This window comes from Halyomorpha halys, unplaced genomic scaffold (assembly GCF_000696795.3).
Source record: "Halyomorpha halys isolate HHAL.00 unplaced genomic scaffold, Hhal_1.1 Scaffold257.1, whole genome shotgun sequence".
Lineage (NCBI taxonomy): Eukaryota > Metazoa > Arthropoda > Insecta > Hemiptera > Pentatomidae > Halyomorpha > Halyomorpha halys.
In genome coordinates this window covers 1,477,322-1,497,379 of record NW_027104967.1, presented here as the reverse complement: position 1 = coordinate 1,497,379, position 20,058 = coordinate 1,477,322, and the positions used below count along the sequence as shown (strand labels likewise).

Genomic DNA, 20,058 nt, shown 5'->3' with positions numbered 1-20,058 from the left:
TAATTAAAGGTAAGTTACTTTATGGTGAATCATATGATAAAGGATTAATTTTATTTTATTTATTACATTCAATACAAAACATTATTGGATGTCTATAATATTAATTTCATTATTGTACTTATGTAAACAACATTATTTCCCTCTTTTTTTTATTATTATATTGCTTCAATTTATTATTATCAGTTATTTTTTATGATCTTTTATTATTTCATTATGTTTAACTTTATGTATTTTACTCTAGGGCACTAAAACAGTCCCTTTTATATTATTCTAAAGAGACATGTCCCAGAATCAATAAAGAATATTATTATTGTTACCGCAGATTTGGTTTGCCTCAACACAAACCCAATTACTCATGGGGTTTTCTTCATCACATAATCTTGCTTAAGCCATATCTCTCTCAAGTCATTAAAAAAATCAGCAATACTATTATTATACAGTTTAATGAAGAAAAAAAAATTAAAACATTTCGTTAGATCATCGTTTAATATAATATATCGGGTCGCAATATAATTTTTCTGACTTCAACAATTCTTTCGATATATTTCTAGAATAATACATATGTTGATTTATTTTTAAATTTTATGTTTTTTTTATTTATTTACAAGACAACACAGCTTAAGCCACAATGATTCTTGTTCCATCTATTGATTAGACCATTATGTAATTTTACCATCAATAAGAACGGATAAAACCAATAGTTAGTTTGATTTTAAATCAGCGCAAAGAAGTAACAAGGAGTATATCATTAACATAGAAAAACAAACTAACTCTATAATCTCCAAATAGACTTAAATAAAAACAGAGTTTCTTGATAAGGTCTTCTCTTTAATACATTCTAATGTTATGCCTCTAGTCACGTAAGACCTTCAATGTGAAATCATGTACTAAAAAAAAATAACTCTAACAGTAACTGTTTCATACCAATAAATAATTACGATTAAAAAAAAAAAAATTTAAACATTTACTCGTCAAAAAACAAGTACGATTTTTTTCATACATCATTTTCCTGAAGTAGGTACTTAAAATAATAACATATCAACAAGTTTGTAATTGATTATACTAACTTAATAACCAACATAAAACAACTCTCTAACTGAACAAACGAAAATCTCATAAAATGAGATAAGGGCAGCAGCGTAGCGCAGTGGAGCAGGGGGGGGGGGCAAAATGTTACAACAAATATTTGAAGAATATTAAATTACATTTAAATTTATTTTACTGGTAAAAATTTGAACCATTTAACTTATTTATTTGTAACCTGTAAAATACACGATAAATATGATTGTCATTGCCTAAACGTAGAAGTACTGTTTTAGCAGCAATATTTTAGCAGAAAAATATTCCTCCACCTCGGGCGCCTGGCACCTTGCTATGCCACTGGATAAGGGAAATATCGAGAAATAGCCATAATTAACGTTATAAGAACTACTAAATCTCCATATATGAGTTGATTCAATTATAATAGTCTGCACTCAAAAATTCTGAATGTAAGTGCATACAAAAAACTAGCAGAAAACGCCAGTTTTTCGTACGTTTCAATAATAGAGAAGAATGTTTCTCTGGAAATTCACTTAAGTTCCCGCACTTAATACTACCGGCAAGAAACCCTTATTGATAGGCAACTGAAATATTTTCGGTATAGAATAGCTCAACATTTTAAGAATTCATGAAGAAAATAAAAACATGAGGTAAGAGTTATAATAAAATAAATAACCGGGTAATTATCATCGGGCGGTGGAAAACAAGGGAAAAGGAAACAACTGAGACTAATTCATATAAAATAAAAAGATAACGAAGTACATAATAAATTATATTGACAAGTAAACAATAATTTAGCCGAAAGTAAAAAAAAAAATAACTATCAATTTAAATTTCATTCAGTTTATAAATAAATTTAAACGACATTCACATTGATAAATGAGGCTTAGATCATTGGTAAATAAAAATGACAACATATCTATTTATTATAATTTATAAACAAAATTAATAATAATGTTTAATGATTAATACAAGACCAATTAAACCAAATTGAAATTTAAAAAAAAAAAAATCGACCAAATACTTCAATCCCTAAACTTTCAATTTGTAACTCAAGATGAATAATAAATTAGAAATTAATAAATGTTATTAAGACAAAGATACCTTCAAACATTTAACATGACATATGTATCAATTTATAATAAAATTAATTATCCATGAATGAAGTAGTACAGAGAAGAAATGAAAGTTACTTCTAATAAACCACAAGGTAATAAAAAATCACAATTTTTTCTTAAACAATTTCAAATTTGTTGAAAATTCAGAAGACCTTTATCTATTTATAAATATATCTTATCGTTTAAATAAATAATTTATATTTAATCATAAGAAATGTATGACGCTGCATAAAGTAAAAACATACATGAAAAACACTTTAAAATAAAATAATCGAACAGTACCTCGTAAGTATTTGCCTCAGCTTTGATAAAATGTTCCCAAAAGAGATTAATTTTTGTTGAACTTGAGTTACTTAATGCTTTGTCACCCATAGATACAGAAGTAGCACATAACTTGTCACAAAACACTTTGGTTAAAATGTGGCTCAAGATTAATTGTCAAAAAATGAGTTCAAATTATTATATAACACCCGAAGCTTCAGCGGCACGAATTCACAGCCTTATCGTATCACGGTAGAGGGACAAGTGCTCAAAACTTCAAGATAGCAACTCGGAGAAGGTTATAAATCCAAACCTCCTACCACGGCCTGACTATTATTGAATTTTAGTTAACTTTTCTTTAGTTCTAATTACATCATAATTCATGGCAATAAATGTATAATATGCATTCAGATAAAAACAGCACATTTAAAATTTATTATAAACTATATGTATATACAATAAATATTAAACGAGTTTTTTTTATAATCAGTTTGACAAACAGCTGATTAGTAAGTTGTAAATATGGGGGGATGGGCGCCAGCTTGTTAGTTTATATATATTAATGATTTTGTATTTTCAATAACATTCCTTTAGTTTTCTGATTTCATAACCCTCCCCCTGGAAAGTGCTTAAGCTGGAATATAAGTCATGTATGTATCCATTCTATTATTATTACCGTACTACTGCTATCTTCTATTGTTTAAATGAATCTATCCAGATCTTTTCTTTGACTTTGAATGCTAATAATAGACCAATAATTCATATATTGATTACAATTTTTAAGAGTTCACTGTCCATTTATCCTATATTTTTTATTCTACTGCAATTTTTTTAAATACAAATTTTGAATGTGTATAGAAGATGCTTGTTAATTGGTCAGGTCAAATGTTGAAATGTTTATGTCCCTGCCAATCTATATTTAACCTTATTTTTATGTATTGGCAGGGGATACAATTATTTTCTTAGTGCATTGTTTTTGCCAGAGTGGTATCAGCCCTAAAATGAAGAAATTCTTATACCCTTAAAGAAGAAGTTGAGGTATTATTTCTTCATCATTGTTAATAAAATTAGCATATCTCTAGTTCTCACCATAATAAGTTGTTTTGTAAGATTATTAAAAATAAAAAATTAAAATAGTATATCAATATTGTCCAGAATTTTAAAAATATAATATTTTATGTAACCTCTTACTCACTGTTTATTAATTTTTATTTTATTTTCTTATTAAAGGTTTTATTATCATATTCATTTAATTAATAGCTCATCTATATAAGAGATTATTACCTATTTCTTTTTAAATGTTGTCTATAAATGTATATACCGCTCCGGTTTTCATAATACTATCAATACAGGTTATTTGAACCTACATTATACTTTCTTTATTTATTTTAGTAATGTACTGTTTGGAATCCAACTATATAGTTGTCCCGAGAAGTATAATTTTCAAGTTAAAGTTATTATTCTATAAAAAAAATTCAAGTATAAAACAAGTTATTTTGTTCTGCTAATGTGAATTACTACTGTTCTATTATTTCTAAGGAAATAATATTTAATTAACTTCAGATACATATTTTAAAAATAGTGTTGATATTATATTTATTAAATTGTTGAAAACTATGGTAGCTATAAATTCATGAAACATATGTTTCTAAATATTGTGTAGGTACTGTAAATCAAGTAAAATAAGTAAGTAATGTTATTCATTTTTCATTTTTTGTGGTGATTTCTTTCTTCTTTTGCCTTAAGATAGCTCAGTCGAGGTTCACATAACCTGATTTGATGGAATTAAGTTCCATGTTATACATTTGTATATTTCTGTAATAGAGAGGTTAACATTTTAATTAACAACTGTCTTCATGTTTTTGTAAAAATTAGTAATGCGTTTTTTCATCTGAGAAGAGTTTTATGAATTAACTGGTGTATTTAGCTTTTTTAAAAATCCTGTATTGAATTGCAGGGGTCTTTGGTGCAATGGGCATTGAGAGCCACCGCCACCACAATGAAGCAGCTAGAAGGCGGTGGGGTTTGCTGGCTCGAGCACTAACAAGTTCTCGTGACCCAAGTGATCAACAAAAACAAGACATCATATCTTGTCGACGTATATCTAACTTTGGTCTTATTCAAATAACACCAATGAATTCTGATTGGTTTTTGTACTCGTTTAAAGAATATTTTGTTAAGATCAGACATTTATCCAATGCTCTTACACCTGAAGACCTAATGGGATTTAATAATACTGGTAATATATGCGTTTGGCCATCAGAAGAAGTTTTAGCATATTATGTACTTTTTAATCGCAGCTATTTTAAAGGAAAAACTGTACTGGAATTAGGTGGTGGCATGTCATGTCTCGCTGGTCTCTTTATTGCTAAGTATACTGAGGCTTTACATGTACACTTAACCGATGGAAATTGTACTTCAGTTAAAAATGTCAAAAGAATCTTGGAAGAAAACAAATTAGAAGAAAATGTATCTTGCAGTGTTCTACAGTGGGGTGAGATACCGAATGAAAAATATGATATCCTTTTAGCTGCAGATTGCTTGTTTTTCGATGATACCCGAAAAGAACTTGTTAAAACTATGTGGGCATGTCTTAAAGCTGGTGGTAATGGGCTTGTTACTGCACCTAGAAGATCATCAACTCTAGACAAATTCTTAGAAGAAGTTCAAAGTATCGGATTTAAATACTACATGAGTGAATGTTATAATCAGCATGTCTGGGAAAGACATGAACAGCTGAAAAGAGAATGCCCATATTACGATTCAGATATCCATTATCCTGTTTTTATTCACTTAACAAAGAGTTTATGACTTTAAAAAATGACTAATAGTAATTGTTTCAATACTTTTTCTAACTCTGTCTAGTAAACTCCAATTTATTTTCATATAATCCGTTTCTGCAATTTCATTTTTAGAAAACTATATCTGTGCCAAATATAAAATAAAGCTCAAGATTTATTAATTATCAAAGCTCATGTTACTAGTTAAATATAAGGAAATAGATGTATTTTTTAAATATTGTAAATTATAAGAAACTATCATTACAGGTTTTTTTAACACATCGGGATCAAAGTGACTTGTTATTATTGAAATATTAGTACTAAAAGTTGAAAGACAACTTTAATTAGATGTTTTTTTTTTTTGTTGTGTTTATTTATTGTTACTAGGAATAGGTTTTCCAAAAAAACAAGAAAGTCCTTTAGCTAGTCATAACCTCAGTATTAGTAACATTTCCAAAATCCTCTTGTATTAGTAGTACCTAAATTGTTCCTATTATTTAGCTTTGCTAGTCAACCAGTATTAAGTATTATTGTATCTCAATTCTGTATTTCTCAGTATTGAATATTGGGGCCAACATAATCCTAATATATAAATAAATTAATTAATAATCATATAGTTATTAATTTAAAAATATTAAATTTGTCTTGTCTTTATCAGACTTTAAATTTGTGTCCATCTAGTCAATATTTATTATAAAGAAACATTTATAAATTGTCTAATTCAAAAATCAGATTGGGACATTTAAAAATTTTGTGTACTTTAATCCTTTGAAATATTTTTCAGCTCTTGATTGTATTACATTAATTTTTTTTAATTTTAATTTTTACTAACATTAACTGTTTTTTACTTTAGCATAAAAAAATTTTATAGTATTCCAGAACAAAAAAGTTTGGTTCAACTGCTTTTTAAACTGAAAATTTAGATTAAATTGAAGACATTATATATAGTTATAAAAATAAACATAGGGGATTAGACATTAAAAAGAAATACAATTGATTCAAGATATGGCCTAGAACAATTAAAATTGAAGTTTTTGTAGTGTATCTGTTTTAAAGGAAGTAATATGATTTTCTTTTATACAAAGTTCTTTTAGTTCTGGGTTTTACCAGTTTATGATTAATACTAAATATATTTTAAATCTATCACACTATTACTGCAAATACATTCTTATTACATTAAAACTATGAATATATCATTGAAAAAATACAACTTTTAAGAATATCTTAAAATTTGATTAAAAACAATTCACTTCCTCAGTATAATTATTGTAAAAACTAAGTAAGGAATTTTCTAATTGAAAATTGCAACTTCACTTATCTGGTTTTGGAATTAGACAACTGATTTATTCTATTTAATAAACTTATATAGTGATAACATGTAAAAGGTTTCTTATAGTTCGATTTTATAAAAATATGGAATGAAATATTGTTTTTCGTTTTCTTTTTTTGTTCTTGAGAACAATTTCTTGATTGTACTTATCTGAAAATAATTATTCATTTGTGCAATATCAATATTTATTGTTATTTATTTGTGCTTTTTGAACAAGATTCCTTTTATAATCTTTCTTATTACCTGCTTCAATTGTGATGTTTGATTACTTAAAAAGGCAGTTACCAGTTATTTATTTATTGATATATTGGAAATACTTAGTCTTTAGTTATTGTAATCAGTATTTTATTTAGTAAGAGTGGATTTTCAGTGACAAAACTGTTTTGTTTACACGTTAGTTCTTTTTAGGAAAGTTATATTTTTTTTTTGGACCTAGAATTCCCCCTTTGCCGTCCATTCGATTAGGAAAAGAGTTGCCTCTATTGTTTAGATCTTTAAGGAATGTTTATCATTTAAGTGCCAAACATAGTGCCATGTAATATATATATATATATACATATATATTTATACACCCTTGTGATAAATTTGAGTGATTAAGAGAATGATAATAATGTTTATTTAGTTTAAAAAATATACTATTAAATTCCATTGTATTTTAAAATAGATTCTTTCACGTTGAAAATTCATATTTCTTCATACTAGATTTTAAAAATGTTTTTAATTAATAACAAAATATATTTTGTATATTTGAAAATACATTTTAGAATCTGTAAAGCATGGTTTTTTATTAAACGATAATTTTTTTTCTGTATCTTTTTCTGAAAATAACATAGCTATTTAAAAATAATACATATTACTAATACATTTTAAATGTTAATTATTACTGTTGATTATTCTCAATGTTTATCTGTTAAATAAAGTTCTCATTTCAATACTTTATACTTTTATTTCATCATTTTATTTTCAGTATTATTTTAAAAGGTTGTGTGGATCTCAATGCAAATTGAAATCTGTACTGAGATGGATAAAACACTCTGTAAACCAGTCAGTATCTTCTCCTTTTCTTTACATCGAAACACTTGAATCAGATTACTATTTTTGTTTTTTCCAATGAAAAAGAAAGGGCTGGTTGCAACAGTCTCAGTTATAACTAACATTTTGTTAACTTAAATATATCCATAAGAATGATTACTGTTTAATTTATGTTATAACTTGAAATGAAATACCGTAAACAATTGTTATTACAGTTATAATTATGATTAAAATGTATTTATGTATTGAGTACAAAAAATCCTATTATCTGTTGTATAATTTATTTGGTTGATTTTGATGTATGTATGTTTCCTAATAATTATCTTCCCATTCAGTGCGTATTATCTAATATTTTAAATTAATTACAATTAAATTTCATATTGTTATTTTATATTATAATGGATAAAAAATATACTTATTATATTAATAATGAGAATAGTTATAAATTATTGTGCTATTCTCCGTTTTTTAAATCACAGGAGATAATATGTGCAAAGTTATTAGAAACATGTTGGAGAACATTTGTCGATTTTGCTAAGGATGAAATACTTTTCTATTTATATCAATGATTGAGCTACTAATTCTTGTCATCGTAAATTCATTAATCATAATCAAATCTATTTTATTTATTTGGGAAAGAGATAATAGAATATATTGATCCTAGAAAACAGATGTTAGCTGATACCATGGCAGATTCTTTGTATAGTTTATTAGTTTAGCTTAGATTTTCTCTTTAATTCAGTTTAAACAGTCATTGCTTGCTAGTACAGTTTCACTCTAGATTTGAGGTTAAATATATATTTAAAAGTTTAACATTTATATTTCTACATTTGATACACATTCACAGTCTAGTCTTTTATTTATGAAACTTGGTACACATGTTTCTTATTTACCAACAAAACATATTATAGGAGCGTGCACCAGTTTTTTTTATGTATGAGGAAAGACTTTAACCAATACCTCCTTTTGATTTTCACCATTATTGGTCTAGGATTAATAGAATTCCTGGAACAGCTAGTAATATTTTCTAAAAATATTCTGAGCATTTTTTCTAATAAAGCCTTTTTACTAATTTGGAAAATTGAGAAAATATGAGGTGTTTGGTCATAAAATATGGTTACTGAAATTTTTTATGTATTGGAGTTTTTGGTATCACTAACTTTTTTAAGTCTGTTTTCATATATTGTTGAAAGAATCTTTAGAAAATACATTTTCTTAAAAGAATAATGTTGATATTTACGTTGTGATAAGTAACTCCTGTTTGAACAGTAAACATTGTAATTAGTGAAATTTTAACATTGTATAAGTTTTCATTTCTTCAGTTACCATGTTTTATGACTGAACACCTCTTATATTCAGTTAAAACCTGTGTATAAATAATATTAGGGTTTGAATTTGGTATGTTAACTTTTCCTTATTTATATCAGCATAAAGGTTCATATGCATTCTAATAGGTTTAAAAATAGAGCTTAAAGCAATATTATTGATCAAAAAAATATTTAAATAAATTGGAAGGCACAATATCGAAATAGTAAATTAAGGGTTACTATTTTTCTATGTTTGACATGCAGTTAATGGTTCTAAAATGTGTTTATGCTATGTAGGTTTGATACTTAATCCTATCAGCAGAAATTTATTTGACAGCTGTTCCATGATTATCTCTAGATAAACATGCACAAGGCACGAGAACTGTTTTCCCTTACAAAAAAGATTGTTTTGATTATACCTGGGCCTTGTTTCATAATATAGTTCAAACTAATACTATTAGCCTTGTAGTTTGTGCTTAGTACACTTTCTCTGACTTGTACAATGCTACCTTATACTTTTTAACAACTATAATATTACAGTAATAAAAGCAAGATGGCCCAGCTGCAGTCAGAATAACTCTCAAATAGTTAATAAACTACATTATTTGGGCCAACTTTGCAGGGCTTTCCTTCATTTTGAAAGCCCTGCAAAGTGTGGGCCCAAAATAAATAGTTTATTTACTATTTGAGTTATTTTGATCCCACTTGGACCATCTTCATTTTATTAATTACACACGGTCAATCAATGATCTTCCAATAATGTAACAGACATTGGTTTCTACTATCACTAATACTTTTTAGTTCTATTACCATGAAACAAAAAGTATTAGTTCTTGTTCTTTGTTGTTAGTATACTTGTATTTATGGACTAATACTGTCTTCCATTAGTGTAAAACTACACTATATTAAGGCACATTTAAAATTTTAAAAAATAATAAAGCCTTTTCAAAACATTTAAAAAAATATTCAATGTGTTATGACTAGGTAGGACAGTGAACTCACCAATTGAATTTATTTACTGAGACTTTTATTTCAAAGTTTCATTTTGTATTTAGTTTTGTTATTATGTTTATCTTTTTTAGTAAAATAATTAAATAAAAAAAAATATTATTTTTTTTAAAGGTACAAAAATTGTACTTTTTTCTAATTTATTTTATGAAAACACTAACTAAAAATGAAATGCTCTCTTCCATAAATAAAAAAAGTTAATGTAAGTGGGATTAGAGCTGTCAAAGCCACTTTTAAGTCAGTAACTGTTAGTACTTTCTCAATTTCTTGTTATTTGCAAAGATAATGTATTTTATTCATACAGTTATTTTACACTACACAGTAATTACTTATAAATTAATTAATTGGATGGTAGTGCTCGAAATGAAACAAAAATAGTATTAAACTGTTTTATGAACACAAACATTTTAAGGCCACTTTGTAGATCTTTATGGCTAATAAAAAAATGTTATAAGTGTGCCATAAATATCTGTATTCATTTGACAGTTTTATAATAGTTCTTGTTAAACATTGATCATAATTTTGAACATCTAATCCTAGAATAATTCATTCAACTTAAAATATATATGTATAATTTCTTCTCTTGATTCTACTGAAATCTGTTAAACTAATACCTTCCATGAAGAGCCTTTTCTTTATTTTATTCTTTTACTTACATAGTTTCTGCTGATTTTTAAGTATATTCCTCCAACCTCAGGATATATTTTTTTTTTTCCACATATATAAATTTTGTAACAATCTTTTGATCATTGATGTCCATAATATATTAATAGGAAAAATTTATATTTATATTATTGTTTTCATAGTTTTAATTTTCCTCTAAGAGTATTCCTTTTTACATTTTACCACTCTGACAGTTGTAAGGGCTTGTGACAGACAATTAAGTAAATGTTTTTGCTTGTAATATATTTTGGATAATATATGGAGTGGATATAAAGAATGTTACAGCTTTTATATGTATATATAAAATAGAATATACTGTGAATTGGGGAATACCCTGAGATGTGAGAAGAAACTATGTAAAAAAATAGATTGAAAGAAAGTTCATTAATGGAAGATTTTTCATCTCTGAAGAATAAGAATTTTTTTGGTTTTTCAAAACAAATGTATTAACATTTAGAGATGGCTCTGGATCACCTGGACCTTTGAGGGTACAGAAGGAAGCTTATAAGATATATACAAATCTAAATCCTTAAAAACTCTTCAATTATTAACAGAAACCTTTTATACACTGTTAGGTAATAAAATACTACAAAGAAAAAAATTTAGCCAGAATTAAGTAAAAGACAGTTTCTGAGGTTGATGAAGACTCAAATTTTTAAATATTAAAGATTATTATATTAGGGCATTCAGCTGCTTGAACACATTTCTGGAGGATGGAGTACATTCTTCTTATCCATTATGTCAGTTTCTATCTAGCAGAAAATGTCAAATTATAAGTTGAAGAAACTCCCTTATGCCATCAAGAGAAACAACCATTTTTTTCACTGGAAATAGGCCTCAATTGAAGCTTCGTCCTTAATGCTCCAGACCCCTCAATTATGTTTCAGTTTTAAATTTCTATATTTTTTTTATAAGATGTTTGTTATCTACAATATTTTTATAACTTTGGTATTGCTGTCATATATATTAAAAGTCAGTCACTAAAGAAAAGATTTTAAAAGCAAGATAGATGCTTTGAGATTATTTCTTTGTCAAAACCAAATTAAAATTAAATCTATATTGCTACAACCCATGAAGGGTCGGGAAGCAGAACTTTGTAAGGAAGTACCATTACTAGACTAACGTTTGTGTAAGGAGCTGATTTCTTAGTCAGAACTTCATCGAAATAATTGATAGACATATGATTTTCATAATTTAAGAATATACCATAGTTATTTTGATTTTAGAAGATACATCCACATTAAATCTATCCTAGATGAATGCTCCGAGCTAAAAGGTTAGAAAAATTAATGATCTTTTCTACATAAAGATGCTTAGCAATTTAAATGGTAGTCAAATTCTAAAATCCTAATTACATTTTTAGATACATTTCATTTTATGTCAGAAAATGATTGAAGTAATTTTAAAGGAAATTTCAAAAATGATATTCTATTTCTTGTTGAAGGAAGTTATAGTACATGAACTTGATGCACGATTCCCAGCTCATAGAACATACATTTGCAAATAATTTTTATAATTAGTTTCTATCACATTTAGCTCATAAATGCATTTTTAGCGGTTCTAAAACTCTTATCATTATTAGCTACTTAATTTAATGAACTAACAAATTTGATCTTTTGTTTTTGGCCTATGACTCTTAAATGGTACATTTTAAAGTGTATAGCAAATTATAGAGCATTAAATTTTTTGTCAAATGAGTATCTTGACTTATTAATTCAGTCAAGTGGTCTCTCGTGAACACAACAATTTTTCTTTTTAATTTTGTCAATAACTGGGATATAGTACTGTTTATGTGTTCACATTTAACTCAGAAATACATTTCTGCCTATCCTAAAATAGTTACTAAGCAACCAATTAGTTTGATAAAGTAATGACTTATGAAATATTTGGCGTTTTTTTTTTTCATCTATAATTTCTTAACAGTGGATCCTTGTAAAATATTTATTTTAAAAAAAATTAAATTCTATGCTGCATGAGTACCTTAACTTAATAATTTGGTCAAGCAGTATGATCGCATACCACCTGATCCGGTTGCATCTTGGGCTCAGATAGCTCATCTGAAGAAGTTCTATAAAGTTCATGCAGAATCAAAGCAGATGGTTTATTATAACACCACTTGACTATATTTTTAAGTTTGGTACTCTCTCAAAGCAAAATTGAATGGTCTTTAATTTTTCTCCTTAAAAATGAATATCCAACTGCCCCAGATGGGAATCGAACCCACAACGTTCCGAACCGAGCACACTAGGACCTGCGCCCCAACCCGCACAGCCGTCACATCCCTAGTTCTAGTATAGAATATACTCCTGTATATTATAACTAAATTCAATGTTTTAGTACTAGTTTTTAGTGGCTAATTTTTAATACCTATAATAAGAAAACAAAGTTATAAAAATTTTGTAGATAACAAACGTATAATTATAAAAAAAAAATGTAAATATAAAATTTTTACTAAAATCTTTTGATTCTTATTTAACTTTATTCTTTTATCATAATTTTTAACGTATTGAAACATAATTGAGGGGTCTGGAGCATTAAGGATGTAGCTTCATTTGAGGCCTGTTTTCGGTTTGATTTGATTTTCAATGGAAAATTGTTTTCTTTTGATGCCAAAAGTGAGTTGCATCGGCTTTTAGTTTAACATTTTCTGCTAGATAGGAGCACCTTCGTTTGACTTAATGGAGCAAGAAGAATGCAGCCCATCCTCCAGAAATATGTTGGAGCAGGTGAATGTCCTAATACAATAATCTTCAATTGGAAGAAGATAGTTGACCACATTAAGTTGATTGTAGGAAGATATTCCGCGTGGCAGTTAATAAAGGTAAAAAATAGTAGCAAAAACTATTAAATGTTAACCAACGTTTTGCCCCACTTTACAGAACTAATTGAAAACAAGATATAAATATTGTAAGAAGTGACAGAACATTTAAAAAAATATACTGAGAAAATAAAAAAATATGTAAAAAATGTTTTGTTTTTTAATTTATAAAAAAATTATAATAAGCTTGATGTAAGGAAGTATAAATATAAGTTATTGGAGAAGTTTGTCGGGGGGTGCGGTCAGCAAAGAACAACATAAATAAACAAAACCATATTTATTTATTTTACGCCGATGTTTTGACCTGAGTTTCAGGTCTTCATCAGGGGTTGTGGCGTAGAAGGTAGGCTTGCAACTGATGCAGTTGCAGGCCTATACGCCTATAGGCCTTCTACGCCACAACCCCTGATGAAGACCTGAAACTCAGGTCGAAATGTCGGCATAAAATAAATAAATATGATTTTGTTTATTGATGTTGTTCTTTGCTGACCGCACTCCCCGACAAACTTCTCCAATCATTAATCTACGGTCAACTATCTACACCTCATTATAAATATAAGTGGATGGATAACTAATTACAAATAAATACAAGGTGTGATATAATTGTAAATACAGAACTAGAGTAATAAATTGTAGATGAAAATATTTTATACATGTACTTTTGCATTTATCTCATATTACATGCCTATTGTAATATTAGACAGAGATTAAATGATTTTGTCAGTTTACTTATATATATTATAAAAAAATTTATCCTTTTTGACTGTTAGCAAAAAAGTGGGAAAACAGCTATTAGCTATTAGAAAGTTACTAATTTTAGACTAACATTTTATTAATGCTTAACTTTTTCTTTCTCTCTATTTAGGACGGACTACTGGAAATCTCAAGAAAGAAAGTTCTGTGACTTTTGTAAATGCTGGATTACAGATAATAAAGTTGTACGTACATTTTCATTACTATTACCTTTGAAATTTGATTAAGCTTAAATTTTAACTTATTTTTCATGAGTAAAAGTAATATAATGTCCAAAATAAATTTAAAATTTTCTTTTTTATGAATAATTTAAATAACTAAGTGGCTGAAATAACATAAAAAAGAAACATAATTTATAATCATCTAATCTGCTACAAAACTTTTAATAATCTCTTATACTATGATCATGATATTGATTCATTTGATACTTTGTAATTTTATTAGTTTATTATTGTTTTATAGATGAAATATTTTGAGGATGTATTTTAATTATTAATTTGGCAGTGATTAATGTCAATATTTTTATTTCACATAACTATATATTTTTTTTTTGTTAAACTAAATTTTGCTTCATCTATAGAGTGTCCAGTTCCATGAAAATGGTAAAAGGCACAAGGAAAATGTTGCCAAAAAAATTTCTGAACTCACCAAGAAAAGTACGAAGGCGCACAAAGAGAATCAAAAAATAAACGAAGAAATGAAAAAAATGGAAGAGGTAATGATTATAATTTTCCTACAAAGAAAATGTGTTGTTTAACTTAACTTAAAATTATGAATTTTCTTAATTATAAACAGTACTTATTTAAAGAATTTTAATAAATTGAAAGATAATTGGTTGATAGTATGTAATTGATTGTAGAAAGAATGTTTGTAGACTTAAAAATGTACAGTTATCATATTGGTGAATTGATTATAAAAGTCAATTTTTTTTATTTAAAATAATTTATATTTTATAATTTTTTTTTTGTAATGTTCAAATGGAGTCTGCATTTATTAATCAATGCATTGCAATACTCAAATTTGTCGATTTTAACCTATAAATTAAATAATGAAAAAAATAATAAATATTGGTATACCTATATGTGTAATCTAGTTCAAGCATTAAATTTTATGCAACAAAAATCAAAATTAAACACAAAAAAAGTAAAACATGCAATTTGGTACAGAAGCTGAAAATGTGCAAAATCATGTAAAAACTTCCAAAATATAATTAGTATTAATTGAATATATTTTCCTAATGCTCAACTGAAATTGAGGTTTGGTTTAATTTCGAGCTAGGGAATAAATTCCTTTTGTTTTAAATTCTTAGCAATTGCACAATGATAAACTGATCTCTAGCTATATTAAAAAAAATGTAAATGTTAATAACTAGTGTGACGCATCATAAAAATACCAAAAAAATCCAACAATAAATTATGAAGGAGATAGTCGGGGGTGCAAATCCTTTTTGACCACACTATCATTTCATATTCAGTTACAGTCAATCATTATTATGTACAAGAATAAATTAAATTAGATAATTATATATCATGTAAATATTTTAACAACTTTATCTTTACTTTGATTTTTGATGTTCTATTAATTTCAGTTTGATGGTTGTTTTATTAAACAATTTGGTATTCATGATTTTGAAATAATCTTGGTCATTAATTTTTTTTAAAGGCTGCCTTGAAGGCATACATGGCTGATATTGAAGCGAATCCTGATTTGACATCACAGAATTACAAACAACTACAAGAAGAGAAAGCTGTTGCTCAGAAAGAAGAAGTTAAGGAAATAGTGAAAAAAGTAGTTGAGAGGAAAAAGGATGTTCATGTTCCAAAACCTGTCACTAAAACTTGGTATGAGGCGAAGTCTGAAGAAGGTCATACTTATTATTGGAACGTCAATACAAATGGTATTTTACTTATTTATTGATTTTTTTTTTTTTTTTTTCGAAACATATATGGCTATTGTTTTGGGTAGGATCTGTATCAAACCCAACATTTTCAGAAAAGCAATTGAATGTTTTCAAACATTATCCTGTATATAGTAATCTTGATTGTTTGAAGGACATTCAATGAAAATTAGAAAAGTGTGTCAAAAAATCATTACAGGTGGAATTAAATATTGAATTATGAAAGTATAAGGAATGTAACTATGTGGATTGTGTAAGAATAATTATAATTATTGAGATTTCAAAATTTTCTATTGAGTTGTGATAAATTCATGTCATCAGATTTATCTTAAATGCTGGTCTCATTTCTCTTTAATATTACAACTCCAATAAATTTTATTGAATTTCCTATTAAATTATAAACATATTAGTTACGATTTTTTTTTTTATCTATTTAGTTTGGTTTAGTACTTTGCCTACATATGCTCTTCTAGATATGCACTTGCTACAAGTGTTAATGCTTAATGTTTTTAACTTAATTTTACAGAAGAAGAATGGCAAGAAAGATATATTTTTCTCTTGTCAACATATGATAGTTCTTTTTGTACTCTATTCATAAACTATTTAATAAATTTAAAAAAAAAAATCATTACTGTTCAAATCAAAGTTTGAGAAAGCAGGAAGGTTTGATCTATGTCACTTCATTCAGGTCATGAAACCCATAGTCTTAGATTTTTGTCTGTGAATATGTTGAAAATTGTGTTTTGTAATTTTTTTTATTTATACCTAGAAAATAATTGGGTCGTTGAAATGAATTTTATACAAGATTAAAATACATAAAAGTTCCAACAAAAGTGATTATATAACTTTTTTTTTCTAAATACAGTATTTTTAAAGGTAAGAGATCCATTGTTTTTTTATAACATTTTAGCGGTAATATTGAGGAATGCAATTGATTTAACCATATTTGTATCCTACATATCTCAGAAATAACGTAGTACAGAAAAATATGTTATATGACCACTTTTGTAGGAAATTGAATGTGCTTTAATTCTGAATAGAATCCATTTCACTAAACCCAATAATTTTTAGATAAAAGCAAAACCTGATAAAATGCAGTTTTAATTACATCCATATCCCCTCCATTCCAAACCCAAAGCACTAACCTTTAGTACCTGTGTTACTAAACAATATAAAATAGGTTCCTTTTTTGTTTTCTGAATGTTCAGGTTAGAGTGGGAGAGATTAAAGTGGGTAATCTTAATTAGAGGAAAACCTTGTAGTTGAGTGTAATCGTGAAAAAATCACCTCCTTGTATAACTGTTGTTCAAAAACAGTATTTCTTTGCATAGTACTGAATACCTAACCCTTCATGCGTTTAGCAGTACAAATCTTTTCACCTCCTTCTATTCCGCTCTAAACCCACGGGACTTTTATGCAAATAATGTACTGGAGAGGCTAAACAATATAAAACAGATCACTGTTTTATTTTTTATTTTTATGGTTAAATGTCTATACACTGTAATGGTAGTGAATGTAATTTTATGAGTTGCAAACAAGATCTAATGTTGAAAACTTTCTCTTTTAGAGTCAAGTTGGGAAGCCCCTAAAGAAGGCTACATTAGCTTAGAAGAACAACAGAAAATGTCAGAAATAGAAACCAGATTACAAGAAAGTCAGAAAAAAGAAGCTAGTGAAGAAGTTCGTGCCTGGGCAGCGAGAGAAGAAATGAAAAAATTTAAAAAAGTTGAAGAACCAACTGTAACAGAATATCCAGGACCAATATTAGGCCCAGCACCTAAAGCTGATCCTTATGGCAGTTGGAAGCCAGTTGTGAAAAAGTAAGTGGTATTAAAATTATTTTTAATAAAGAATAAGAATATTCCTCTCATTACACTAATAGCTTCATCAGTGAACCTTGTGTTACTAAGTGTTCATGGTCATACTCAGAAAGACTAAACTGAAGTTGGACCTAACAAACACTTCAGTTGTAGAGATTGCAAAACATTATCTTTATTTACCTTTATTAAAAGGTTCCAGGGCAAAAGCAAGAAAAACAAAAGATTGTTTCAACTATTTATTACTAGCCAACATTTCGATCCACACTACAGATCTTTATTAGGGCTAAAATAAAAACATACAGAGTATAAAAGTGTTATCAAAATAAAACAGATTTAGAGGTGGAGACATGCATATAAACATACCAACTTAAATAAAAAAATGTTAAGGAAGTTAGAAACGAATACCAAAAAGATATATTAACTAACATAGTTATCAGTAAAATACTGATAAAAAAATATATTACTAAACAGATCTATTAATTAACCAAGATATATTAATAACACAGTAATTAATAATGAACAGATAAATTAACTATATTGAGGCTGTAGTAAATGTTACACTATAGAATGATAAGTAATAAAAGTGGTAAATAAGGTTAAAAAAATAAGTGATAGAAATATCCTGTTGTATAATAAATTACTATTAAGGTGATAGGTAATAAATAATAAGTAAATTAGAATTAGAGGATGAATGAATATGAAACGTTCAGTCATAAAACGTGCTAACTGACAAAATGAAAATGTTTACAATGTTTAAATGGTTGTTATTTATGTTTTACATTTAAACAGGAGTCTCTTTCCATAACTTGATATCAACATTATTCTCTTAAGAAAACATATCTCCTAAAGATTCTTTAAACAATTTTATGAAATCAGTCTTAAAAATATCATTGATACAAAAAACAATGTGTACAAAAAACACCTCATATAATGTTGAAGGGAGCATTGTAGAATTAGCAAGGGTAGAGTGGTATAGATAATATAAACTAATTTAAAATCAATTTAGCCATAAAAATTTCACTACATCCCTACAAAAGGGGCATGATTTACACTTTTTGTTCATTTTACTAAGAACCATTGTTTGTATTTTCTTTTTTCTTTTTTTTGTAGAATAGAGAAACCAATTAATTGGCAATTACCCAAGGTGGCAAAACCTGCTGAAATATCTGTACCTGAAGTTGTAGAACCCAAACCCATCATTAAAGAAAGAAAAATTAGTTCTTTAGGAGATTCAGCAGATGACATTCCAGCTGTTTTTAAGAAGAGAAAGCTAAATCCTAATCGAGGAAATATGAGGAAACCCATTGATGACGATGATTAATTTTTATCTCTGTATATTAAATTGAATTGTATATTATTTTGATATATAATTATATAAATATTTTATACTATTGTTTCATTTATTGTAACAATTTTAATTCATATGTAGTAAAATGAAAACAACTAAATGAATAAATCCTTAAACCTTAGTCATTGTTTTTTCTATTTTTTTAACAACTTCAATAACAGATTTCTAAAGAAAGTTCATGTACTATATTTAACTGTAGCAATTAGGAAGTTAATATAGTTTGTGCAAAAAACTTTGCTATATTTGGATAAAATAAAAACCTTACTGGTTAAATACTTCTTTCTCCTGTATCTACATCAGTGTTTATTGAGCTGGAGAGGAGAGATGGATTGAATTTATAAGTTATTGTGATCTAAGGCCTCTTCTTCTTTAGAAGGTAAATAAAAAAGTTAAGATAAGCAATTGAAGAACAGTACCTGGATTTTTAGAATTTCTAATGAAGGAGTAAGTCTAAAATTGTGCTGTACAGGAACTTATTATGGGGGGTTTAGAGCTTCATAATTTCTTCAGCTGAAGAAGATAATCCTAGTTAATTTCTTATTTAGTGAAATGTTTATTAGAATTCAAAAAAATTTCTGCTGGGTCAACTCATTTGAAATAACCCAATTAAAATTGTTAATTGAATTTCTTTATTTTCACTTACCTATAGATGGGATATATAGTAAGAAAAAAAGTATTTTGGAAATTTTTGGAATTCTGTTCTTTGACTAATTACATACACCCTGAATCCAATTAACTTAGTCTCATAAAATGGTCACTGAATATGAGAACAGGCTAGCTCAAAAACAAAACTGAAATTACATAAAAAGGGCAGGAATATGTCCTAACAAGTTTTTCGTTAAAATCGACAAATTGGAAGTGATTATGTAACAATTTCGATTA

General features: G+C 27.1%; 2 protein-coding genes across 6 annotated transcripts in view; one reads left to right on the top strand and one right to left on the bottom strand.

Moving 5' to 3' along the window:
• Window positions 1–2,677, bottom strand: part of mv (lysosomal-trafficking regulator mauve) — a 113,559-nt gene extending 110,882 nt beyond the window's left edge. For both annotated transcript variants that reach the window (XM_014419987.3, XM_014419988.3), the window contains exon 1: window positions 2,442–2,677. In XM_014419987.3, the coding sequence (XP_014275473.1) occupies window positions 2,442–2,531 (90 nt within the window). In that variant the 5' untranslated portion in view covers window positions 2,532–2,677. The remainder of the gene's footprint in view (window positions 1–2,441) is intronic.
• A 252-nt stretch (window positions 2,678–2,929) lies between these two features.
• On the top strand, window positions 2,930–19,297 carry LOC106680354 (calmodulin-lysine N-methyltransferase). Of its 4 annotated transcripts, XM_014419990.2 has the most exons (6): window positions 2,930–3,070; window positions 14,224–14,296; window positions 14,692–14,826; window positions 15,774–16,008; window positions 17,576–17,828; window positions 18,939–19,297. In XM_014419990.2, coding segments are annotated over exons 1-6 (909 nt in total). In that variant the 5' UTR covers window positions 2,930–3,068; the 3' UTR covers window positions 19,150–19,297. The 4 variants fall into 4 exon arrangements, with proteins under 4 accessions (XP_014275476.1, XP_014275478.1, XP_014275477.1 ...); XM_014419991.2 differs by lacking the exons at window positions 14,224–14,296; window positions 14,692–14,826; window positions 15,774–16,008; window positions 17,576–17,828; window positions 18,939–19,297 and adding exons at window positions 3,366–3,458; window positions 4,378–5,367 and having other exon boundaries at window positions 2,942–3,070; XM_014419992.2 differs by lacking the exons at window positions 14,224–14,296; window positions 14,692–14,826; window positions 15,774–16,008; window positions 17,576–17,828; window positions 18,939–19,297 and adding an exon at window positions 4,378–5,367 and having other exon boundaries at window positions 2,937–3,070.
• The last annotated feature ends 761 nt before the right edge of the window (window positions 19,298–20,058 follow it).